Here is a 27301-nt window from a genome sequence, read left to right as displayed (position 1 = left end):
CAGGAGAGAAGGAGCGGTGTGAATGGGAGATCCGCTTCTTGTGGATACTCTTCAAACAAGCACGCTGAGATCATCTGGTGAGTGAGTGAGTGGTGGCACTCCTGTATTTTTACAATGCCTTTTGTCTGTTTTTCTTTTTGTTTGTTTTTTTGAGCGCTTGAACCCTAGCTTCCACATACCAAATATATCAGGTCTGCCAGCTTGTAGAATCAGTTTTTTTGGCAAAGAGATTTTGGGGGGGGGTCCGATCTAGTAATCCCTCCCTCCCTCCCCCGTTAGAAATCTATTTATACAAGCCGTGACTTGGGAGCTATGTATGCTTGGCGGGATGGGCTCACTTTCACAGGGCTTGTCATTAGAAACCCACCGACTGAGCGGGCGGGCGGGCGGGCGGGCGGGGTGGGAAGGGGACGACGCTATCAGAGCGTGGGTGGGTGGGTGTGGGGGCGGAGGGGGGTTTCACTTTCACATCGCCTCCGCTTTGAGCGTAACTGACAAGTGGAGCGCTCAAACCTGCAGTAGGGCTGTCACAATTATTACATAATCGTCTAATCGCAATTACTTGACATAAGCGCAAGTATTTGACATAATCGCAATTATTTTGGGATAATGTTTATAATGTTCAAACATTTAAATGTTTCATTTTCAAACATTTAAAAAAATAGTGGAAATAGCCGATCTACAAGCTCACATGTTTTTTTGTGTAGTGTAAAGTTGTCAAATATGTCCTTCATTTCTGTATATTTAGGTTATGTGTCATATCTGCCATGTGCAACTTCAAAGCCTACAAAGCCAAACAGAAATGTGATTGTCAACGACAAAAACACAATTAAATCGTTAATCGCAGTTGTTTGAGTGACAATTAATCTTCATGTAAAATGTCATAATCGTGACAGCCCTACTCAAACCTGATGGAAAACAAGTGTGGTTCACACAGGACGTGTTTGTTAGACAGAAAGACAACACCCTGTTTGTAAGGTAGAACAACAAACAGGCCCCCAGGGCAACAGTAGACCCAACACTGTGAACTGTGACAATGATATGTGTGCCCTGACACCATATCGTCACTGTCGGGCAGAAACCTCGTATCTCCAAGTTTCAAATTTGTATATTTTTTCGCAAAGTAAAGCCCTGCTTCATCATAAAAGGCCATCACACAAAAGTAGTGAAAACAGCCGATCTACAAGCACACAACGCCTCACGGTGCGAGGCGTTGTGTGCTTGTAGATCGGCTGTTTTCACTAGTTTAATCATTTTTAAAATGATAAATACAAAACAAACGGTTTTGGACATACAAGGTTTCCACCCGACAACGACAATATCCTTTATAGGATGTGTAGCGCTGGCTTCTTTCAAAACTGGCCTGGAACAACATGTTTCAGGAGAGAAAAGGGCATTCATTCACTGCTGCCATTTCTTCCCCTTTTCTCCTTATTCTTGTACTTGTCGATGACATGTATTATTGTGTAAGTTTGTTGTGTAAAGTTTTGTTAACCTTTTAGCCTTAATGTCTGACTGTGCCACGTGCTGTTGACACATTTCTGACTAAGCATGCAATCAATCAGACCATAAAAGCATCAGGATTATGTCATTAGTTATTCTAGCACATGTGTACATTTCTAACCAAAACATTAGTACATTATGTATCCATAATTATTCTAGCGCCCGTATAAAGTTTATTTAACAAACTAAGAAATGTTGCGGAATGATCATAGTTAGCAATTTATGTGTGTAACGGCAAGCCTGATAACCTGTATGAAAAGCCACGAATATGACTTGAATATGCATACCGTACATACTTAAAAACGAACACAGTGTTTCTAGATATACTTATCATAACATCTCAATATATTTTTGAGATATCTTGATCACACACACACACACACACACACACACACACACACACACACACACACACACACACACACACACACACACACACACACACACACACACAGTGCCTGGTGTGTGTGTGTTTGTCATGTGCTGCACAACAAGGCAGTGTAAAATGAGGACTCACACATTGTTGGCGGTTCACACACAGAACACCTGTCAGCCTGTGTGATGATGAGGGCCAGTGTCCACTGGGCCACAGTGACACAGTTCACTACACCAGTCCACCGGGGTCTTCAACGTTTTTAGGCCAAGGTTTTAACCCCTTAGCAGAGAGAGAGATGAAGCAGGGACCGGGACCCCCTCTACACATTGTATAAAAGTGTAATGTGTAATGTGTATTTTCAGACATTTAACCACTTGAACCGTCAAATACTTTAGTCTGCACTCTGCTCTTCTTTTCCCTCTACAAACATTTTTGCCAAAAATAGCCGATCTACAAGCTTGTAGATCTGCTATTTTTGGGGCTAATGTTCCACTCAGAATAGGGATGCTAGGGTTCAAGTGGTTAATATAAAAAACATGATCCTATCACACAAAGCGCGGCAAAAAAGCGCGGCACTCTGAGCTTGTCTGCTATTTTTGAATGGCCTAAGTGTAAAACATAATGGTTAAAGTGGTTACGTGACACAGATGCGATCCCAGTCTTAATGGGTCACAATACAGCAGCACAGCACCAACCCAGTTCACACGAGATGAACTTCAAACGATCCCATCTAAGAAAAAAAGCTGAACCCTAGAACAGTGCTTCTCCAATGTTTTGCTGTATTCATATTGTCACTGTCAAGCAGAAACCTATCTCCATATTGTAACTTTTATGTGTGTTTTTTTTTATCATACTACGGCGTCACACACAAGTAGCAGATCCACAAGGACGAAAGTTTCGAGCCGGTCGATCTGATACTTTGAATGCTTTTGAATTTGAATCCTGAAAAGTTTGGGACATATGAGGTTTCCACACGACAGAGACTATATATGCTTTAGCTGCAGACCCCCCTCCCCCCATCTAAACCAGATTGGGGGAAGAACCACTGCCCTAGTGCCCCTATTCTGAGCCTGTCATAACGGGCAAACATTCCGTGAATAGCTGAACATTTTTGTGAAAATAGCAATTCTACAACCTCACAATGTGTCACGTTTGTAGATCGGCTTCTTTTGGCGCACACTTGATGGAGAAAAAAGGAGAGGGACTAGTATGGAACCTTATCCTGTCAACTAAGTACATAGTATTTAAACAACAAGCCATAGTTTATTGCGACTGGAGGTCGCAGTTTACTGTCAGAACCGTCACATCTTGTCCGTATCCGTCCGTCCGTCCAGGTAACGCCTGACACTGTGGTTCCCCTGACACATCACTGTGACATCACAGGTGACATCACAGTGATGTCAGATACTCAGAGCAAGGATCTCCATATATGGGCATAAACAGGTGACGTCACAGTGATGTGGCTGGTTCAGACAGGGATCTCCATGTATGGGCATAAAAGGGATTGTATGTGGTGATGGCATGGGAAACACTCTAACAGAATCCCTTTTATGCCCATATATGGAGATCCCTGATGTCATCAATATCAATCCCATACCTAATAGGACTTCATATGGAAATGCCCATATATAGAGGAAGACAGCCCATATCTGTGTGGCTGGTTCAGGCTGGGATCTCCATGTATGGGCATAAAAGCATTTGCATGTATGATGTCACCGATAAATATTGTGAAAATAGCAGATCTACAAGCTCACAACGCCTCGGAACACAAGGCGTTTCAAGCTTGTAGATCTGCCATTTTCACAATTTGTGCCTCTTTTACTATATTGTCAATTTGGCCAATGTTGACCATGTTTTTATAGTTGATAACTTTTGATGCAGTTTTGGTCTTTTATTTATATTTTTTTAGGTATTAAAAATGTCTAAAAGGTTCTTAAATTGCCACTTCACTGTCATTAGTTAGCTGTGGACAAAATAGTGCACTGATTTGTGTGCTGTCGAAACAGCTGATAAGCTGCAGCAGTAACTGAGTAAATGTACTTGAGTACTTTTACTTTTATTTGTACTTTAAGGAGCCTATTTTTAAAAGCATGTGGAGTTTATGCTCCACCCCGCGAGATCTACAAGCTCACACAGTTAGCATTTGCAACGCGATGTGAGCTTGTATGTCAGTTGTTCTGCGGGTAGAGGTTGGGATGTCCGCGAACAAATCGAATCTTTTGAACGGCTCTTTGAAGTGAACGATGGGATCCGGTTCGCGCAGTAGAGAGTGCGAAGTAGAGAGCGCATAGTGAGACAGATCCTTGGCTCGGTCTCATTTCAAAGTGCCAGAATCCCTCACTTCAGTCGCTTATCTAACACACACACACACACACACACACACACACACACACACACAGGACGTTCGCTGAATGAAGTGAAAGCAGCTGCAGCGCTGCGCAGAACAACACGTTTGAGGATCTGATGGGAATTATTTTCCTCACAAACTTTATTTAGCAGTCATTTTTCGCCGGGACAGTAACGTGTAGCGTTTGTTGGACGCTACGTCACTACTGGGGTCTAAAAATAGCTACGCTACGCTAAAAGCTATTTGGTTCAAAAGGAGCGGCGCTACCGTGACGCTACTGAAAAATGTAGTTAAGCTATGTAGCGTCGCTACTTGTAGCTCGCTACTGCCCATCACTGCCGATATACATCACTGGCCAGACGGCCAAGGCATGGAGGCGTCTCACTAGTCGTACTTTGATGTATTGAGTACTGTCTAAAAGCACAAAGTATATACATGTACTCAGTCTTATTTTTGACTAGCCAAGGCATTTCGAGGCATGGAATCAGATCTTGAACTGCAGTTATTTCATTTTCTCCCTGCAAGTTACTGATTAACAAGGTGATCATGGAGAAAACCCTCCAAACACATGAACACTTAACGTACGTGTTGAGAAAGAAAAAGACTGGGTGCTCGGAAGATTCAGAAAGATGTGATGAAGATGCTCTTTGGTTGGGAACTGAAGATGCTAAAGGGAAAAAAAAGAAACCAAGGCACTCTTCTTTAAAAGTAAAAAAAAAAAGCCTTTATTATGTTGTGGCTAATTCACATTTGAAAATTTAAAATGGGATAACCCACGCATTTCGGTTGACAACATCCTTCCTCAGGGCTAATGTTTTGGGGGCGAAGGTTTGTCGAAAATAATGAGGAAGAGGGAGAAAAGGAGTGGACCGAGTATAGACTATAGACCCCGGGTGGATGGGCTGCTTTTGCTGCGGTTTTGGATTAAAGCGTACACAGGATGCTGTGTGAGACCCCACTTAGGATTTAAACTAAGTGTGGATAAGGTTTTAGCTGTCAGCATACTGTCAAAAGCTGTCAAAAGCATACTATGATACAAGCGAGATATAGCTGGGATAAATAATTGATAAATACATTCTTCTCTCCCATTGTAAATCTTTTCTTGAATTTGTCATATTATTAGTAATATGTTTTCTTTTTTTTTCAATATATGTTTTGGTGCTTTTTATGCCTTTATTGATAGGACTGTAGACAGGAAATGGGGAGAGAGATGGGGAGTGACACGCAGCAAAGTTGACCGGGAATCGAACAATCAACGAGCTGTCAGGCTACACTGAGCCTATGTGTTATGCGCCTGGACCGGTAGGCCGGTGGGCGGCCCAGTTATTAGTAATAAGTTATCACATGGGGCGGCAGTGGCTCAGGGGTAGAGAAACCGTCATTAGAACACGGAGGGTTCTCGAAGGGTTCCCAGTTCAATCCCAGGCTCCCCCAGAGTTAGTGTCGATTCTGTCGAAGAGTCCTTGAGCAAGACTCTGAACCCCTAGTTGCTCCCGGTGAGCAGGTTGGTGCCTTGCATGGTTTCCTCTGCCATCGGTGTATGAATGTGTGTGTGAATGTAAAGCACAATCTCTGGAAAGCGCCTTGGATAAAAGCGTGATATAAAATGCACCATTTACCACAACTTTGGTCTCTATCTCTAAGCAATTTTACTGCTGTTGCATGCATGCACACAGATGTTTATACACACTACCTTCAAGTGCCTTGAAAATCATTTAAACCACTGAGTTGACCAGAGTCCCCCAGAGCTCTGCATCAGGTCCGCTCTGGGTTTTTTCTCAAAAAAAAATCTCGTCACCAAAAATAGCAGATCTACAAGCTCAGGACGCGTCGCAAGTCCTGAGCTCATAGATAGGATAGTTTTTGCTGAACGTTTGTCCCAGAAAGTGGATGCTAGGATTCAAGTGGTTCAACCGTAGGACAATGGTCAAACTCTTCTCTTTCTTGATTATTTCCTTTTTCCCAGCTCTTTGTTGTTAATTATTAATGCTGCTACAGTGTATGAGGAGCCAGAACACAAGCATTTGACTGTAGTGTACCTGTACACTGAGATGTAAAGTAACTAATTACATTTACTCTTCTGTACTTAAATACACTTTTGAGGATTAGTTTTTTACTTTTCAACAGTTTTACTTCTACTCCACTACTTGAGTACTTTCAGTACTTAAAGGGGCACTCCACCACTTTTCACTTTTTTTTTCTTTTTTTTTTTTTCTTTTTTTTCTCAGAAGAGGGCTGTGGGCAGGTCAGAAACCCATCGTCTTGTGACATCATGGATTGCCAATCCAGCTTATAGAAACTGCAGGCTTTCTATTCCTGAAAAGTTGCAATTTTAAAGTGGAAGCCATTGTTCTCACGATAATAAAAATCTAAATATTTCTTTCAAAAATATTGATTACATTTTTTTTTTTTGGAAAATGATGATGTCACAAGACGATGGATTCTGAACTTCCCACAGCTCTCCTAGGAGACTTGGACTGAGTAGAATTTGTTTTTGATATTTTATCATGAACATTAGTGAGGACCTATTATATGAAGACAGGTTGAAAAGTGGTGAACTTTTCCTTTAAGTATATTTTAATGCAAATACTTTTGTACTTTTACTCGAGTATGTTTTGAATACTACTAAATGTAACTAACTTCTTCCACTGCCCATGCACATGACGTAACAGTGAAGAACACCTTGACCCCATGACCTTTGGAAGGTTCATTAAGCCAACTCCAGTTTTCCTGGAAGCACCACTGGTTCATATGTGGCCATGAGATACAATGTGACATTCTTTACTTATTTTCTACTTTTATCATGAGATACAATGTTGCAACTATCCATTCTTTTCTTATTTTAAACCCCTTTCGATTATTCAAATAATCAAAGAAAGTGCATTTTATTATAATGAATGAAACAACAGATCAATTAAACGCTTAAGCATTATCATTATACTTTGTCAGACAATGCTGTTGTGGAAAATCTACAACTCCAGACGTGTCGCATTGCAATTGTTTTAGCTCTTTATTTTTTTACTTTTGGCCTATAATTAAAATCTTCCATTAGATTATTGATTATGTTTTATAATCGATTGGTTAGATTAACTGTTGAACCCCTAATGAGAGATACCAAGCCGTTTTTCAAAGGCTGGTGAGATCAACCATCACCAGACTCTGAGAACCACCACCATTAAGTGTTAAATCTTATTATAGGCTTATTATAGGAAGGAGAACAAACCAGAAAATATAATGTCAGTAGTAGGTAAATAATAAAGGCAAAATACATTCAGAAAAAACTGTGTTGCAAAACATCAAGCAATGGCCGCGAGGCGTTGTGTGCTTGTAGATCGGCTGTTTTCACTACTTTTGTGCGACAGTCTTGTATGCTGAAGCAGGGCTTTTCTTGGTGAAAAAAAATTGGAGATACAAGGTTTCTGCCCGACAGTGACGATATTGTCTCTGTCGGGTGGAAACCTTGTTGTATGTCCAAAACCGTTACCCACAAAGCAACGGTATCCAGTTTCATTCACAGTGCCTACTGTTTATGGTTAGAGTCTGGTCGGTCTAGTTTGTCAGAAACTGACTTTGCATCATGTTCCCTTTCTTTACCGTTGCAGTGCGGTTGTTGCTGACGAGACAGGCTTATTTTCCATGTGCCATGACAAAAAAATGACTGTTCCCAGATTCATTAGTTGTGGCTTAACCCCTTTCAAAACTGGGAAAGCATCTGTGTCATTTTAGATTTGAGCAATACCTACCTACCTAGTACCTACCCACCCTATCCTGCCGTGGTTCTCATAGTTATACAAGCTTGCAGTGCGTTACATCTGCTATTTTTAAAGGTTTTGCAATTGTTTGATCATTTTTTTGACTTTTTTTTAACACCAATCTTCTCTTCAGGGGGTCCCTGGCACAAAATATTTTTTTCAGATGGGGGGCCGCGGCCAAACACATATCATTTTGGGAGTCCTTGACTTTAAAACGTTTGAGAACCACTGATTTAGACTGACTTATCTCTTTGTAAGCCCAGTGCCAACCATGCAACACATGTGGAGTGTTGATATGCGGCCCGGGGTCATTCTTATGTTAAATGTAAAACAAAGGAACAGTCTGCAGACTCTGGGCTCCAGACAGTTGCAAAGACCACCACCATTCTCCTGTTAATTCACTGTGCCACTCCCCTGATATGTGTTGGCAGGGGTGTCGCACCAAATTCTCTGCCCTGGGTACAAGGATTCACTGCGGGCCCCCCATTGGGAACACATTATTACGCAGTATTTTGTGCTTTAACTGTTGAAAACTAGCAGATATACAAGCTCACAGCGAGTGCCGCGCTGCAAGCTTGTAGATCTGCTATTTTTGAAGAATCGTGAAAATGTCTTCCTTCCTTCCTTCCTTCCAAGGTTTTTTGAAAAACCTATGCTTCTATGTCAGTGGTGCTCAAACCTTTTCATGTAAAGGACCCCCAAAATGATATGTATTTGGCCACGGACCCCCATCTCAAAATATTTAGTTCCAGGGACCCCCCCAGAAGCAAAATTTGAGTTACATATGTTCGCTTAAAAAAATACATATATACAAAGATTTCCACACATTTTCACAACTTTTCAAAAATTGCAGATCTACAAGCTTGCAAATGTTCGCTTAAAAAAAATACATATATTCAAAGATTTGCACACATTTTCACAACTTTTAAAAAATAGCAGATCTACAAGCTGTGAGCTTGAGTGATTTTAGGGCAAAATCTGTACGAGCAGTGTCCAAAAATGTGTTTTGCAAAAATCGGCCTGATGGTGGCGCTAGATGGGACAGATGCATGTTGATGACATGACTGTGTACCGCTTTGCGTGATTTTAGGGCAAAATCTGTAGGAGCAGTGTCCAAACAGGGCCGGTTCTAGGATTCTGGTGGCCCTAAGCTAGATTTCTTTTGTTGCCCCCCCCCCCCCTAAAACCAGGGGTGAAAGTGGCTTGAAGTTCTTGCCGGAAAATCGGGGACACCTCTTGGCCGTGGCTGAATAAAAATCATGAAATATGAAAATGAATGATAGTGATTCACAGATAAGCCCTAATCATTTTGATAGTTTAATCTGTTAAAAAGAGAGGGGGAGAGTAGGAGTAGTGGAGGGGGGAATACGTCGCATCTTGTCTTCAATTTACAACAAGGTGAAGTTAATTTGAGCAACACATCTCTGTTTGTGTTTAGTGGACACACACACATACTGTACATGAAGCCACTGTTACACAAACGCACACTTTACACACACCCACGTTAATATAGGCTAATGAATGGAAGTCACACAGACACACACACATACACAAGCGCACGCACACAAAAACACAACCATGTTCCCCCTTTGCCGGTAGCCAGATGTCCCTCATTTTATTGTATTTATTCATACTTCCTCACCACTGATATGGACTTCATTTCATTGTATTTTATTGTATTATTATCTAAGCAATAAGACCATAAAACTAATTGGTCATACTTGCTAAGCACTGTCACTATTAATAAATATTTTTTCCTCCTGTAGTCCTAAATGTAATTTGCACAATTGCACTATTTTAGAGATGTTATTTTAAAGGTTCCAGTCAGTGTTTTACTGTTAAGAGGAGGCACTATGCATGCACATTTTTGGAGCGGTGAAAGCGCTCCCAATAGACAGGTATGTCCGTGGGTATGTCCGTGGGTGGGTGGCTGGGTGGCTGGCTGGCTGGCCGTGTCCGTAGCCTGGCAATACCTTGAGTGGCCACACACAACACACTAGTTAAAGGAGGGGCGCTGTTTTGTACAGGCCAGGCACACTCACCACTCACTCACAGGCACAGTTTACAGTTTACAGTTTAGGCATTTAGCAACACACACAGGGTATAGCTGCTCAGATTCACCGCTCCACTTCGAACCGAGGTTTGATTTTTACATGATGCGTCACTGTCAATTTATGTTTCTTGTTAATTACATTTTCACTACATGCTTTTTAGTTCTGGATTGAATAGTTAGTAGGCCTACCCATTGTTGTGGGAAGACAAATTGTGCGCAGGTTACAAAGTTGCAGTTGTTTACTGTTTGAGGAGGCAAGATTAATCTATTTATTAGCCAATTTATAAAATAATCTTGTAAGATTATGGAATAAATGTATAATTCCAGAGTTTTGCCATTTATGGTTATTTTTCATTTTCAGTTACAGATAACGTGATATATCGTTGATGACATCTCTTGCAATATATCGAATATCGCAATATATATCGAATATCGTGATATTATTGTTATAGAGAGCCTAATGTCGTGATATATATTGTATCGTGAAATACTAATATGGTCACACCCCTACTACACAGGGACTAGGGAGTCAGTCGCTGCCAATGAAATTAGTACTGAATTGTCAGATGTCATGAAAGCTGTGAAGAAGCTGTGAAGAACACACACTGCTCTACTTCACCATTCTTAGGCTTGATGGATTTTACATTGTCACACATTTTTAAGTTATGTTTCTAGTCAGGAGTTTTTACTTCTCCAAATTAACTGCACAGAGCTGGCTGACAATTGCAACTAGAAGCAGTGCTCTTCCGAGCACAGGTCTCCACCAGGCCGTGCGTCCTGGTGGTGCTACTGTATAATAGGCCAATGTAAAAAGGGTGGCATATGTTCTTCACCTTAGATCTTTCATGGCAATCGAACGCTGCATGCATGATTTCAAGCATTGTGTTCCAAAAATGTGTTTTTCTAAAGTCTACCTGCTGGTGGCGCTATAACAGGACAATGTTAAAAAGGTAGCATTTGTTCCTTGACTTAGTGGGAATATGTGTGGCAAATGTCACGGTAATCGCAAGCTGCGTTGATGATTTGAGGCATTTTGTTCAAAAACGGAGCAATCCTGCAAACTTTGGAAGCTAATATTAGCCAATCAGGATGGAATGTGAAATATCAGACGGATCGGACTTGATCACATGACTATAGAGATACTGTGTACCGATTTGCATGATTTTTGGATAAAATCTCAAGGAGTAATATCCAAAAATGTGTTTTACATAAGTCGGCCCAAAGGTGGCGCTATAAAAGGCTGATGTGAAAAATGCAGGGCAAAGGTTTATCCTTAGCCTCTAGGGAGTGTGCTTACAAAGTTTGAAACTGATCGGTGGAGTTATAGGTAAAACCACAAATCGGGCTGTTATAGCGCCACCATGAGGCTGATTAAAAAAAAATTAAGTGGCATTTCTTCCTCGGCCTAGTGGGAACGTGTGTGCGCGATTTCATGATAATTGCACTTTGCGTTTGTGATTTGAGGCATTTTGTTCAAAACGGCTCAATCCCACAAACTTTGGAAGCCAATCTTAGCCAATCAGGATGGAATATGCAAAATCGGACAGATCCGTGTCGATCACATGACTGTCGAGATACTGCCTACCGATTTGTAGGATTTTTGGACAAAATCTGTAAGAGTAGTGCACAGAAATGTGTTTAGCAAACATCGGCCACTAGTTAGCGCTAGAAAAGGCCCATTTGAAAAATTTAGGGCAGAGGTTCTAGATTGGCATCCAGGGAATGTGTGTGCTCACTTTGGCAGCGACCGGGCCAACGGCGACTGAGATTTGGCGCTCACAAACTGCGAGGACGGACGCACGCACGCACGGACGGACGGACGCACGCACGCACAGACGGACGGACGGACACACGGACGGAGGGGAAAACATACTCTCCCTCAGCCTTCGGCTGGTGGAGACAATGATGACAGGGTTTCCTGCAGGAAAAAGTCTTGACCAGGGGGGATTTCATGGCGCACGCGCTTTGCGCGTGCGCCGAAATTTTTTGATAATTAATTAATTAATTCGAGTAATTAATTCACTTAATTTTTTATATTAATTCTTATTTTTGCCCTATAAAAAACACATGAATGTGCCCATGATGACGGAAAACACAACTACATGCTATCGTTCACATTTATTCAACATTGAATAGGCATTCAGGAGATACCAGCCCTTATGTTTTCTTCAAATGTAAACAAACATGGCTGCCATGTTTGAAAGATAGGGTTGGTATGGGGGTTAAACATGCAATTTCGCGATCGCGATCATGCCTAGTACATTGTTGGAGGTCCAAAAACTTTTTTTGAGAAAAAAATTTTTTTTTTTAGTCCCTTGGGGGGGCGGGGGGGTTTTCAGGCCGGGCGGGGCGCCTGGCCTGTAAAGTGCTGCAGGAAACCCTGGATGATGTCTGGGTTGTGAGCTGCACAGAATGTTAGGAGGCTGCAAGGCTGCAATGCAAGCACCATTCATGTATCATTCAAGAAATATGAATATTCAGTATGGGGTCCCTGCTTCATCTCTCTATCAGCTAATAGGTCCTTGGCCAGCAAAACGTTGAAGACCCCTTATCTACATCAGTGGTTCTCAACCTTTTCTGGCTGTGACCCCCCAAATAATCATATTTTAACTGGGGACCCCCCTACCCTGACGAGCACTAAGAGTTGAGGTATTAATTACATTTTGTATAACACGGTTCTATTGTGAAAATAGCAGATCTACATGCTTGCAACGCGAGGCGTTGTGAGCATGTACATGTGCTATTTTCACAATTTCTGCCTCTAATATTTGACAATTTGGCCAATGCTTAATGGTCACTTGAGATATATGAATACATTACACCCTCTATACACTTAAACTTTATGTTGGTTTGTTTACTGTTGAGTGAGAAAACAATGTTGCACATTAGGTTAATCATTTGGAGAGTGGGGACCCCCCCAAAATAATTTGGGGTCCCCACCCGCAGGTTGAGAACCACTGCTGTAGTTGAAAGTCTAAACAGCCCCTCATCATATCTGTGTCTTTGGGCAATAAACCTCCAGCCCTCAGTGTCTTGTTGCAAAACAAACATTGACCGGTCAACGAGTCCCAACTCATTCAAATGACGTGATATTTCTTTTCAATTCAAACAATGTATGGCGAGTCAAGTATGGCAGGGTCATGTATGGCGATGGTGGGTATATTATCACTAAACAAACGCTGACATGTGAACCAACCAACACATTCAAACTCAGTGCTATTATTTTCATGTATGCCACACAGCCCAGGTCGGATAGAGATGTCTGTCCTTCGTGATACAGTATGCGCCGTTCCTAAATGGTACTTTAAAACGATTTATGTTTTCACGATGAACCCATCGCTTACTAAAGAACCATTTCATTTAGTGAATGATTCTTAATGTTCCTGGTTCTTTTAATCACTTAAACCCAGGCATCCCGATTTTGGGCATGTCTTAATAGGCGAACATAAGCGGAAAATAGCAGACCTACAAACTTTTGAATCGGCCATTTTCGACGAAGAGATTTGGCGTAGAGCGGGAAAAAGGAGAGGACCAAGCATAGACCCATGAGGTACAGCGGCCGATTAAGCCAGTTTTCAGTTCCATTCGGCACCTTTTATTTTTTGATAAAGTGAATGCTTTCCTCGAATGATGTTTAAAAAGCTGCAATAACTTAAATATCGTCTCCGTCGGGTGGAAACTGCATGTGTCCCAAACCTTTCCGGATTCTAATGCAAAAGTATATCATATCCACAAGCTCCAAGCGCGTCGATTCGCGTCGCGTTTGGAGCTTGTGGATCTGCTACTTTTGTAGCTCTGGTCCATAGCGTTAGTGGAGTTCTCCCTATCACTATGTTCCTCTACCTCCGTATTCCTTGGCAAAACCGGAAAACCCAGCCATCTGGTCCGAAAATAACAAAAACTGTTTCGCCCCTCACCAAACCAACGGTATCAGTGGACAGTTGAAAGCTTACTCTACTTAGTGGACGCGGTCTGAGCCCCCCACCACACGATTAAAATACATTTCTAGGGCAAAATGAAAAATATTCTACCGGATGGGGACTCAATTTCTTCTAGTTTTTCACTATTTGTCGTCGCCATCAAGGTGCCAACTTACTACTGCCGCGCAGGTCAGAGGACCGAATTACACAAAGCATTAGTCTCACTGGGTGTTATTCAACTCTGCGACGTTGGAAGCGCTGTTTCGTAAAAACAGTCAAGTTCAACCCGGAAGAGCGTCTCCATCCGGTGGAATATTTTTCATTTTGCCCTAGAAATGTATTTTAATCGTGTGGTGGGGGGCTCAGACCGCGTCCACTAAGTAGAGTAAGCTTTCAACTGTCCACTGATACCTTTGGTTTGGTGAGGGGCAAAACAGTTTTTGTTATTTTTGGACCAGGCGGCGGGGTTTTCCGGTTTTGCCAAGGAATACGGAGGTAGAGGAACATAGCGTTAGGGAGAAGAACTCCACTAACGCTATGGACCAGAGCTAGTACTTTTGATGCTTCCGCGTGACACTGGAGCATGATCAAGTAGGGCATTCATTTACCAAAAAAAGACCTTCATTTTTTCCTGTGTGCGCACAAGGACCTGGGCTGACAGTGAACCTTGAGGTTAGGCGATGTTTCCATTCTCATTACAGACGGAACAGAGAGAGCCACTCTCTAAGCCAATGACCCCATTAGGCAGCTGCGGGGCCCTCTCTCTCGCTCTCTCTAATGATGTTTTAACCCATTTAGGCCGAGAAATTATTGAATGCTTTAACCAGTGAAAAATAGCAGATATACAAGCTCACAGCGCAGCACCGAGTGCCGCGCTGCGAGCTTGTAGATCTGCTATTTTTGAAGAAAAAAAAGTTGTGAAAATGTGTGCAAATCTTTGAATATGCATTTTCAAAGCGAACGTTTGTAACTCAAATTTTGCTTCTGGGGGGTCCCTGGAACTAGATATTTTGAGATGGGGGTCCGTGGCCAAATAAATATCATTTTGGGGGTCCTTCACATGAAAAGGTTTGAGAACCACTGACATAGCAGTCTCTCAAGAACAGACTAACTGAGCTCCAGCTGAGTGAAAAGGACCTTTTCTTTGACGATGGCTGGCCAGATTGCTGACACAGAAACATAGGTTTTTCAAAAAAACCTTAGAAGGATTTCAAAAGACACTTATAGAATCGGGTCAAAATTCTAATTTTACACGATTTTTCAAAAATAGCAGATCTACAAGCTCGCAGCACGGCACTCGGTGCCGCGCTGTGAGCTTGTATATCTGCTATTTTTCAATAGTTAAAGCATACAATAATGACACACAAAATGTGTACCCGTTCTGAATGGGTTAAAAAGGCTCGCGGCCCCGCCGCGCTGGGAGCCACAGGGCCCAGGGGCCACCGCGGTGATCCCACCCTGGATAGCCCAGGGCCCTGGCGGAAGGCCTATTCTCATCCCAGCATTGTGCCCCTCCGGAGCTATTCTGACGCTCTCCATTGTGTCGCGTTTGCTTTTCCACGGCTCTCAGCGATTTCACTGGGTCTGCACCTTAAACCCCTCCATTATAGCGCAGCGTCGCATTTAGCTGTGTTGGCTTTTGCATTCAGTGTCCCCCCCCCCAATAGCTGACTCCTCAGCTATTGTTACTACTAGGGTTGTCATCGTTACATACATTTTTTAGTTTGACGACTAATTGTCGTGAAAATAGTTGCGATCGATGATCTAAATCAGTGTTTCTCAAACTTTCAAATGTCAAGGGCGCCTCTTAACTCTGACAGTGTACACATGGAACCAAATGGACCCATTTATACATTGTCAGAGTTACAAACTTGTGTGGGTCATTTTAGACCCCCCTAAAGGAACCCACAGAGTCACTTTGAGAAACACTGATCTAATTGTCAGTGGTGGAAAAAGTACTCAAACTGTTTTTTTACTTATGTAAAGGTATCTATACTGTAACGTGGAAATACGCAACCCAAAATTTACTTTAGAAGTACAAAAATATTAGTATCAAAATGTACTTAAAGTACTGTTGTCGAGGAAACGAGCATGACGTCACATCCGAGTATAAATCTGACCGAACACAAGGTTCACCGTCAGTTTTCGTAGTGTAATATCTAAGTTAGATTTAGAATTGCCAACTAGGGGGCGCCCGCTGGCCTAGTGGTCAAGGCGCATACCACATACTAGTAGGGCTGTCTTCGACACAGGATTTATGAAGTCGATTCGAGTCGCGGGGGTTAATCCGACGCGTCGACGAATCGTTTTATAGTCTACTTTGTGTAAAAAAAAAAAAGAAAAAAAAAGTGTTGCTTTAAACCACGTCAACATAATAGAATAATACATTAAGAGATGAATTGAATACACAGTGTTTTCGGTGATATCGGTGCGCGAGCACAAATGTTATCTGCATAGCAGTGTACAACCATAGAGTTATAACACACCGTTAAAACAAATAAAACATCTCCGCTGTTTCAACTCTGCCCCGTCTCTCTGCACTGTCTGCAGCGTGCAGTAGAGATGAGACATTCGCGAACGATTCCGCTCTCTTGAACGGCTCTTTTAAATGAACGATGGGATCCAGTCCGCAGTCGCGGGACACAGAGCACTGACAGAGTAATGAGTCAGTGTCGAGAACGGATTCATTTCAGAAACTGATCATAAAAAGGTGGAGGCACAGCTCCCGCTTGAGCCAGGAGTGTGGACATGTCATGGACGCAAACACAGCGAAACACAATCATTCATCATGGATTACAACACTGGAACAATTCAGAAGCACTTTAATTAGAAAATGTAACTTGTAGCCTACACGTGTGTATGTTAATTTGACTTCAGAAGATTGTTTACTACTTCGTGGACGCGCGTTTGTGCTGTGGCAGGTTATTTAATATGGGATTTTGACAGCGTGCTTCCTCCTCTTAACGGAACACTGTCCCGGCTCTGAATGTTTTAACGAAGCGGCGGTTCTGAACCGTTCTGGCCGTTCCGTCTCACTTTCAACCCGACGCTGGTGCGAGACAATAAATAACTGTTCGCCAATTGCTACTTCTCATTGGAAGTACATGACACCACACCAGTCCAGCAGTGCACCGCAGTACTGGCAGTAGTAGGCTATAACTGGTGATATAAAAAAATATATATTTTCGCTTCGACTCAAACAATTGGCGTCGATTCCCGGGGCTTAAAACGACGCGTCGATTCGTCGATTTTTAGAAGACACCCCTACATACTAGGCTATGATGCCTGCTGGCGTCGCCGGTTCGATCCCCGATCCGGATGACCTTTGCCACATGTCATTCCCCATCTCTCTCCCCATTTCCTGTCAGTCTACTGTCCTGTCAAATAAAGGCATAAAAAAGCCCAAAAACAAATCTTAAAAAAAAAATAAAAAAATTGCCAACTAGATTAGATAACCTATCCACAACTTTCCAGCATCCCATCGTGCATTGCGCAGAAGGTGTGCGGCAGTTCCGGTATCGCAGCCGAGAGTGATCTACAAGCTCACAACGGTTGCATCTGTGACACGACGTGAGCTTGTATGTCTGCTGTTCTCCGGAAGTGTCCCACACATAATTCTACAGTAAATTGTAGCGGAAACAGGTGGATAGGATAATATCTAGCTTAAGGTTAACAGATCTAGATTAAGCTTAACCCACACTGCAGTGGAATTGAAAAATAGAATTGAATATTGAAGACTTACACAGTCACAGGTTTAAAGATACTCAAATGTAATATCGGCATTGGACACTGAAAGCCATACATTGCTAATTAGAAAGATACTATTTACCAGTGACCAACACACAGTCCTACCCATACACCCCATTTCCTCCTTTTCAAGTACCAAAAGTAGAAGGAACTCATTATGCAGAATGTTCTGTTTCACACATTTTCAAATGTACACAATGTATACAAATCTTTTCGAAATAGCAAATTTACAAGCTCAAAATTGTGAGCTTGTAGATTGACTATTTTCAAATGGCCGAACTGTATGTAAGGCTGAAGTGGTTAAATTGAGTTTTGTAACAATAATACAAATCTACAAAGTAACCAGTAACTAACGTTTTCAAATAATAATAGTGGAGTAAAAGTACAATATTCGCCTCTGAGGTGAGATGTGGGGGATTAAAAGTAAAAGTACTGAAAACTAGAAATAATCAAAGTAAAAAATACCTACAAACTGAACTTGATGTAATAACCCGTCATTTGAAATCCAACGGTTTACTTAACAAAAGGTTAAGTGCATTAGAGTGCAGTCATTTCCATTTTATTCCCATAACAATCTTTATGATCAAGTTAAAATGTTGATAATCATTTTATTAATCATATTCCTCTAAAGTGGTTGTTAACACTTTTTGGGCCATGAGAGGCAAGCAGACCATCTATTGATCAGCACTCAATGATGTTAGTTCAATGTAGAAAGCCCAGTGTGAAGTCATTAGCTTAATTGACCATTAAATTGTTCATTTACGTCACTTACAGTACGTTGCTGTCGGGCAGAAACCTATTATCTCCATATTTTAACTTTTTGTGTTTTTTTCGTAAATGAATGCCCTACTTATCATACTAGTGTCACATAAACATATCGTCGTTGTCTACTGGAAACCCCGTATCTCCAAGTTTAAAATGTGTATGTTTCTTTCGCAAAGTAAAGCCCTGCTTCATTATACAAGACTGTCGCACAAACGTAGTGCCAGGCGTTGTGTGCTTGTAGATCGGCTGTTTTCCCTAGTTTAAATCATTTTTAAAATGAGAAATGCAAAACGAACCGTTTTGGACATACAAGGTTTCCACCAGATCTACAAGCTTGAAATGCTGCACGAAGCGGTGTGTTTTGAGCTTGCAGATCTGCTACTTTTGCCATTTTTTTTATTTGAATCCTGACAAGTTACAGTATAAGACATAGAGTTTGAGGTTTCCATCCGACAGAGACAGGTACTACTTTCCTCCACTGCATTTTAGCTTTGCCTCAATGCTGTAACTGGTAGAAGTTTAGTGATTTGTAACTTGGATAATAACTGGTGCCCTCTTGCATGATCAAATAGGGCATTCATTTTAATTTACGAGAAATGTGACCAATGTGACCCTGGGCGTACAACAAACTTTGAGCTCTTTGTGCCAAGATGTAGGCCAGATGTAGGCCACGCTTCAGAGCCTGGACAAAGCCAGATGTTGGAGCTTAGCCCCTTCCAGGAGCTTAGCCCTTTCCAGGAGCACCGCTCAAAAATCACTCCCAGTGTGAAGGGAGCGGTGCTTTTTATTGAGTTAATGTCATTAAGCGGCCCGCGAAGCAGACAAAGCCAGATGTCTGCTTTGTCCGGTTTAGCATCGCTCAAAAATGGAGATAAGAGTTTTTTTATGTTTTGCCTGACAGTGACTATATCATGCTATGTTCCGTTTCAGAATATGGTGCCACGGCTCAGAGAGGACAGGATGAGTCCGCTGCTGCTATGATGACGATCAGGAGACCAGAGTGACGATGAACCTGGCTTCCCGTCGGACCCCGTGAGCCCCCCCTCCACCCCTGACCTTCCCCCTCCCTCCTTGCTGACTGGCGGCCAATCACCATCTTCGTGGCTGCATGGTGCGAAAGGAACCTATAGGATGGAACGCCCGGCGAGCCCGCAGTCTCAGAGTCACCACCACCTCCCCCTCCTCCTCCTCCTCCTCCCCACACACGCACACAGGTAGGCCCTGTCGCCAATGATTGTTTTGCATAATCGCCATAATTTCCACGTTATTAGTTTTATAGATTATTTAAAAAAATTGTGGAAACAGCAGATCTACGAGCTCGATGTGTGCACAATGTGGCGTGTTTCGAGCTTGTAGAGCGGCTATTTCCACCATAGAGGGTATGTGTGTCATCATACCCGGAAGTTACGCGGGAAGCCTTCTGAGTGGCAAAAAACACTACTTTCTGGCCTTGACAGCCCGTACATCCAACATTAAACGACCTTAAACTCACTTTGCCACTCGATTTGCCACTCACTTTATGCATGCGCATACCCTTTTTGAGCGGTGGTCACAACGCTCCTATACGTGGCCGTGTGTGTGGGTCTGTCTCCGTCCGTGTCTGTATGTAGCCTAAACTTCGGCGCGTAACTAGTGCCGCACCATTTACGCCACTCGCGCAATATATACATCAAAATGTGCGGCTCGGCCGGGAATGGTGTGCTATTACCTTTCGTTCCGATCCGCCTTACCATGCCGACGTAATCGGCAAAAAACGACGCTTAATTGTCCCCATTCACTTATAATGGGACACTGCAAGAAATCACTTTCAAGTATTTTTCTCTCGTAAACCATAGGAGCTACAGTTTCAAACCTCGGAGAGGAGATTCATAATGATTTTAAGAATGAATCGAAAAATAATTACATCACTCGGCCTCATGGTGGCGCTATAACAGCCCACTTTACGTTTTGCCCCGTAACTCTTGAACCGTAGATCGGAGAATTAAAATTCTTTTTTCCCTGGATTCCTTGGGTCAAGACGCATCTCCCCATATAGGCCACGCCCATTTGCGCCAGGATAGATTTTCCGCCATCTTGAATTTTCTCCAAAACACTTTTTGCTCCTTTTCCTACATATTTTCTTCAAATGTCACAAAAATCGGTACACATGATCTATGAGGTGGGTAAACCACCGCTCAGTTCACACGGGTGTGATTTTTAAGTATAAAGTTATACAATGTTATTTGTCATATTTTTCCTGTGCACTTTTAAGCCTAAAAGACAAACAGAAATGAAAATGTTATTCACAATGTTCACAATTCATGTTCAAATCACAATTATTGGAGTGACAATTTAATCGTGGAGTAAAACGTAATAACCGTGACGTCCCCCCACTCAGCAGGACCTGACGTCGGACGGTAACTACCGGCTTCCAGGATGTTCGTGAACTTCCGCCGCATCCGCAAGTGCCAGTGTGTTCAGCTGATGACCACCTGTCTGGTGCTGTCGGTGCTGATGGTGAGCTGGGAGCAGATGGACAGCAACGTGGTGAGTCTAGGCCACCGGTCGCGGTTATTATCACGATTATTTTCAGAGATGTGGTGGTGTGGAAGTAAAAGTATTGACATTTTTAAATATTGAAGAAAGTAGAAATACCTCAAACTTGCACTTAAGTATGAAGTTAGTTACTTTACACCACTGCTTATTTTAGATAATCGTCAATCATTAGCTTTAGTTAAAAACAGTTTTGCCAGCTTGTACCAAGAGACACAAGCTAAAGTGGCACAAAGCTAGCCTGGTAAGCCATCCTGGGTCACCTGAATTCACATTATCGTGTGTCTTCTGCAGGCCTCTCGTTCTGTGGACCTCAATGACCAAACTAATAGATAAAACAGAAATAAAAAGTACGGCATGACATCACAGGTCATCTCACATTTTGGGTGACTGGGTCCCCGACTAACAGGTGAGTAGGGATGGGACGATATGAATCTTTCATGTCACGATTATTGTGACCAAAGAAATTAAGATTTACGATATTATCGTGATAATTAAAATATCCCCAACATCCATTATCCTGGGGGCGGAACGTGTGCGACGCGTTGTGAGCTTGTAGAGCGGCAAGCTGGCGAGCCGTTTGTCAAAGTAAGGGGGACGCCCACTCGGTCTGTCTCTCTTCCTTTGAAGAAGCGTGGCGACTCTGAGGCCGTCTCGAGAGATTAGTAGATCGGCTATCTTTTGGCAAAGGGATTTGGTAGAGGGTGAAATAAAAAGACTGTTATTTCCTGGTCTGTTTTACCAATTATTGTGGGTTTAAATGGTACCGGATATGCAGCTCGGCAAATTAAAGGTGAATTGATCCCAGTGCATGACGGAGGACAATTTCACGATAAATTTAAATCGTCCATGATATGATTATTGAGTGTTTTGTATCACTATAAACCAGGGGTGGGCAACTTTGATGATGGCGATGGCCACCATATTTCCACCTTCACTCCAGAGGGCCACATTGCATATTGCTACGTTCTACTTTCATAAGCAAAAATAGCAGATCTACAAGCTCAAAACGCATCGCGCTGCGATTCGTTTTGAGCTTGTAGATCGGCTATTTTTGGCTTCTTTTGAATTGGAATCCTGAATAATGTTTTGTTATTTTTTAATTGGAATCCTGAAATGTAACATTTTGATTTAATTTCACACACATTTAATTATATACTCATGTTAACTTTATGAACTTGAATACAAATACTTTGAACATAAAAAAATACATTTTAATACTACTATACTAATCATTAAGCTACTAATATAGACTGAAGGAATTAAAGCAGGTCATGTTTGGAAGTGTAACAGCTGAAATTAATAATATATCAGTATTCCGGTATCAACCTGCGGGCCGCATTAAGTGAAGGTGGGGTCCGCATGTGGCCCCCGGGCCGCCAGTTGCCCATGTATGCTATAAACCAGGGGTGCCCACACTTTTTTGACGTGAGATCTACTTTTAAAATGACTAGCTCAACATGATCTACCCATCCAAAATGTTTTAGCTAAGGGCCTGAGGGTGGCTTTGGAATAGCAGCACTGGCGTTACATTTTAGACAAACACACTTGGTGTAAGGGGGAAATACATGGGAAATACTGGGGGAAATGTCTTCATCCCATTCTGTATGGAAGTGGTAGGTTTTGGGGTTCTTTGTAATGCTACTGACTCTTGAACAAAGTATTGCATTGGAGGTTTGCCTACTTTAGAAGCCATGAAGGGTGCTGACAGGACCTTCTTGATGTCATATTGACATATTTTTTTTTTATATTTTAATTATATATTTTAGAGGCATGTCATGTGGTCTACCTGCACACCCTTGGTGATCTACTGGTAGATCACGATCTACCTTTTGGGCACCCCTGCTATAAACGATACTAAGGATTATCGTCCCATGCCTACAGGTGAGTCACGTGAAGTCCTACTCCTACCGCTACCTGGTGAACCGCTTCACCTTCATCAACAAGAGCTTCACCATCGCCCGCACCGAGGCCCAGAGCTTCAGCAACTTCCGCTTCCTGCTGGACCACCCGGACAAGTGCTCCGGGCAGGACGTGCTGCTGCTGCTCTTCGTCAAGACGTCGCCGGAGAACACGGCGCGCCGCGCCGCCATCCGCTCCACCTGGGGCAACGAGACCTACATCCGCCGCTCGCTGGGCGTCACCGTCAAGGTGGTGTTCGTGTTGGGAGCGCCGCGCGTCCAGCCCCACCAGCCCCCGTGGAGCAAGAGGAGCGGCGTGGGCCTCCAGGAGGCGCTGTTCCGCGAGGACCGCCTGCACGGAGACCTGATCCAGCAGGTATGACACTTCTGCACCTTACAGTATGGTCAGGGTTTCTCACAGTGGGAGACTTTGGCACCAGGGCAAGACTTTAAGGGAGGCCACGAAGGCCATGGCTGTCGTTGCCCCTCAGTTTGGCCTTGTGCCCCTCTTAGAAATGGCATGTCCTGAGACCACAGTGGCCTTAATGCCCCAGCTACTATCATATTGTATACTAGGGCATTCACCAAATATTCGAATATTCGAATATCAAAGTCACTATTCGACGTTGTTCACCGAAGTCGAATATTATTATTATTATTATTATTATTTTTTTCTCTTTAAAAAAGATATAGTTTATAAAGCTTGGCTAGATAGGAAGTCATAAGAATGAGTTGTCAATGCCCCTGGTGGATGAATTTGTTAATGCTCTATACCAGGGGTTCTCAAACCTTTTTAGGCTGTGACCCCCAAAATAAACATATTTGAACTGGGGACCCCCACCCTGACATGCACTTGGAATTGTAGTTATTACATTTAATGTGTCTCGGTTCCGCAGATAAATATTGTGAAAATAGCTGATCTACATGCTCACAACGCCTCGCAATGCGAGGCGTTGTGAGCATGTAGATCGGCTATTTTCACAATGTTCGCCTCTTGCTTACTTAATATTTGACAGTTTGGCCAGTCCTGTCGAATATTCGACTATTCGAATACTTTGAGGTCGAATAATTAGAATACTAAAAATCACTATTCGTGAATGCCCTATTGCAGGGGTCTTCAACAGGGGGTCCGCGACCCCTAGGGGGTCCGCGGAGGTACTGCAGGGGGTCCGCGAAATTATTGCTTAAAAAAAAAGAAAAAAAGATTTCAATTTTTTTTTTTTACATTTTTCACATTTATGTTAACAAATAAATCATGATTCTATCCATTTTGAATAGCTTGAATACATGATTACTATGCAATTGACAGATTGTTGATATTATTGACATTGGTTCTCAGTTAATAAGTAGTATGTTTAGAAATGGTAGTGGTACGGCCCACCCTGCTCGCTGTAACTTGTACATGTTTAAAATAAAAAAATATGTTGTAGCCCCGACCCCCCCACCCTACGAGGTGGTAGGGGGTCCCTGCTCCATCTCCCCATCAGTTTGGGGGTCCCCGGCCTGAAAACGTTGAAGACCCCTGCCCTATTGTATGCTACCTTATTGTCGTGTAGACACCAAAAATAGCACACCTACTGTCAGGCCTGGAATTATGTCATTTTAGGGGCAAGGCCACTTGGCCTTTGGTGTTGTCCATTGTTTGAGGGCACAAAGGCCAAATCCCAGGGCAGGAAGGCCATCAAATAAAACAAGATTTTGGTCCATTGAACGAATTAATTGAATTTAAGTGTTATGGATTAATTTAAATCTATAATAAATACGTTGGTATTTACAATCGTCTGACCCATGCTCAGCCCTGCACAAATCAAAGATACTGGATTGGTTTAAAAATGTGGACTGAACAAAAGACACTGGTGTCTACATGGCAAGAAAGAGACACTGGTGTCTACATGGCAAGAAAGAGACACTGGTGTCTACATGGCAAGAAAGAGACACTGGTGTCTACATGGCAAGAAAGAGACACTGGTGTCTACATGTTGGCAAGACAGAGAGAGAGGAGAAATTGATAGTCAGCTGGGGCATTAAGGCCACTGTGGCCTCAGGGCATGCCATTTTTTTATGGGCACAAGGCCAAACTGAGGGGCAACGACGGCCATGGCCTTCATGGCTTCCCTGAAATCACTGCCCTGCCTACTGTACAAGCTCACAACACGATGTTCCCCCCAGAATAGGGATGCTGGGGTTTAAGTGGTCAAACGCCAAGTATAAAAGTGAATCCGATATTCTCTCAAGTTCCTCATAATGTTTAAATTAACACTGGATTGTTGCTTCTCGTTGGTTTCTTGAGGACTTCATGGACTCCTTCCACAACCTGACCCTGAAGCTGATCATGCAGTTCCGCTGGGCCCACGACCGCTGTGCCCACGCTCGCTTCCTCATGACCGCCGACGACGACATCTTCGTCCACATGCCCAACCTGGTGGGATACCTGCAGGTATAGATACTGTTATATAGCTATAGATACTGTATATAGTTATAGAGAGACAACCTGGTGGGATACCTGCAGGTATAGATAGGCCCGATCATCACAAATCATTTCAGATGATGGCAATTAATTTCTGCATAAATCGTCATAATTGTTTCTGTTTAACCCATTTAGACCTGATGCCTTCTAAATTCTCTGAAAAACATTTGCTATATACTGCACATAGCAACAACAACCCCAAAAGGGGCTCCTGGTTTGAAAGGTATAGATACGTAAAGGGGTTTCCAGTCTAAATGGGTCAAATTAATTTGCTGAAATGGCGTGAACAGCCGATCTAGAATCTCACACGGCGTTGCAACACCATGTGAGATTGTAGATTGGCTATTTACGCAATTTTTTCACAAACTTTTAGTTTTTTCGTAAACTTGATCACACTACAGCATCACACAACGGCATCAAAAGTAGCAGATCTCCAAGCTCGAAAGCTTTTGAGCTTGTAGATCTGCTGGTTTTGCTATTTTTTTTATTCGAATCCTGAAAAGTAACACTTTTGGACGTATGAGGTTTCCACCCGACAAGAGACGACATGTTCCCAACGTTCGATAGCAAAAAACAATAAAATCGTCAATCAGCAGTTATTCATACAACAATCAATCGACGTTTTAGACCTAGAATTATTGATTGCTTTAACCAGTGAAAAATAGCAGATATACAAGCTCACAGCCGCGCTGCAAGCTTGTAGATCTGCTATTTTTTTTTTTTAAGTCATGAAAATGTTTGCAAATCTTTGAATATAATATGTATTTTCAAAGCGTAACTAAAATTTTGCTTCTGGGGGGTCCTTGGAAAGAAATATTTTGAGATGGGCGTCCGTGGCCAAATGCATATCATTTTGGGGGTCCTTCACATGAAAAGGTTTGAGAACCACTGACATAGTACTCTCTCAAGAACAGACTAACTGAGCTCCAGTTAAGTGAAAAGGACCTTTTCTTTGACGATGGCTATAGCCAGATTGCTGACATAGAAACGTAGGGTTTTCAAAAAAACCTTAGAAGGATTCAAAAGACACTTAAATAGAATCGAGTCAAAATTCTAATTTTCACGATTTTTCTAAAATAGCAGATCTACAAGCTCACAGCACGGCACTCGGTGCCGCGCTGTGAGCTATTTTTCTATTTTTCAATAGTTAAAGCATTTCAATAGTTAAAGAAAAAGCATTTTTTTCTATTTTTCAATAGTTAAAGCATAAAATAATGATACACAATACTGTGTTGCAGGACGAGGCGTCCCGCGGCGTCCAGGACTTCTGGATCGGCCGCGTGCACCGCGGCGCGCCGCCCATCCGCCGGCGCGACAGCAAGTACTTCGTGCCCTTCGAGATGTACCCGTGGTCGGCGTACCCGGACTACACGGCGGGCGCCGCCTACGTGGTGTCGCGCGACGTGGCGGAGAAGATCCGCCGCGCCACGCTCACGCTCAACGCCTCCATCTACATCGACGACGTCTTCATGGGCATCTGCGCCAACGCCATGGGCGTGGCGCCCCGCGACCACGCCTACTTCTCGGGCGAGGGCAAGGCGCCGTACCACCCGTGCATCTACGAGCGCATGATGACGTCGCACGGCCACGTGGAGGACATCCATGCGCTGTGGGCGGCCGCCACGGACCCGCGCGTCAAGCAGGGGACCTCTGGCCTCCTGGGGAGGCTCTACTGCACCGCGGTCAAAGTGACGCTGCTCTGTAAACCCTACTACTTCAACACCTACCCCTGCAAGGCGGCCTTCGAATAAAGGACCGAAAAGTTTGTTTTGGGGTTTTTATTTTTTTCCCTGCGATGTACTTGTTGTCGTGGGGGTCTCGGTTGGTGTTCTCGACCAGCGTCGGGGTTCCGGGAGGCAGGGGGACCACCAACCAACACAGGGCCGTGGTGGAGGTCCGAAACGGACGGTTTATACGAGGGATCTGTGACTCTTTGAG

The 27301-nt window shown here is 43.0% G+C and overlaps 1 protein-coding gene across 1 annotated transcript; it reads left to right on the top strand.

Annotated features, from left to right (window-relative positions):
* On the top strand, window positions 1-27114 carry LOC308285198 (lactosylceramide 1,3-N-acetyl-beta-D-glucosaminyltransferase A-like; the record flags this gene model as incomplete). Its single annotated transcript, XM_080725914.1, has 6 exons — window positions 1-77; window positions 19394-19677; window positions 20841-20989; window positions 22880-23272; window positions 25187-25333; window positions 26602-27114. Exons 3-6 carry the CDS (start codon window positions 20879-20881, stop codon window positions 27112-27114), a joined length of 1164 nt encoding a protein of 387 aa, XP_080582040.1. The 5' UTR covers window positions 1-77; window positions 19394-19677; window positions 20841-20878.
* Between the last annotated feature and the right edge of the window lie 187 nt (window positions 27115-27301).

The sequence above is a fragment of the Nannobrachium achirus genome (assembly GCF_963921795.1).
Source record: "Nannobrachium achirus genome assembly, chromosome: 5".
NCBI lineage: Eukaryota > Metazoa > Chordata > Actinopteri > Myctophiformes > Myctophidae > Nannobrachium > Nannobrachium achirus.
The sequence above is the reverse complement of the archived record's forward strand: the minus strand, read 5'-3'. Positions and strand labels throughout refer to the sequence as shown.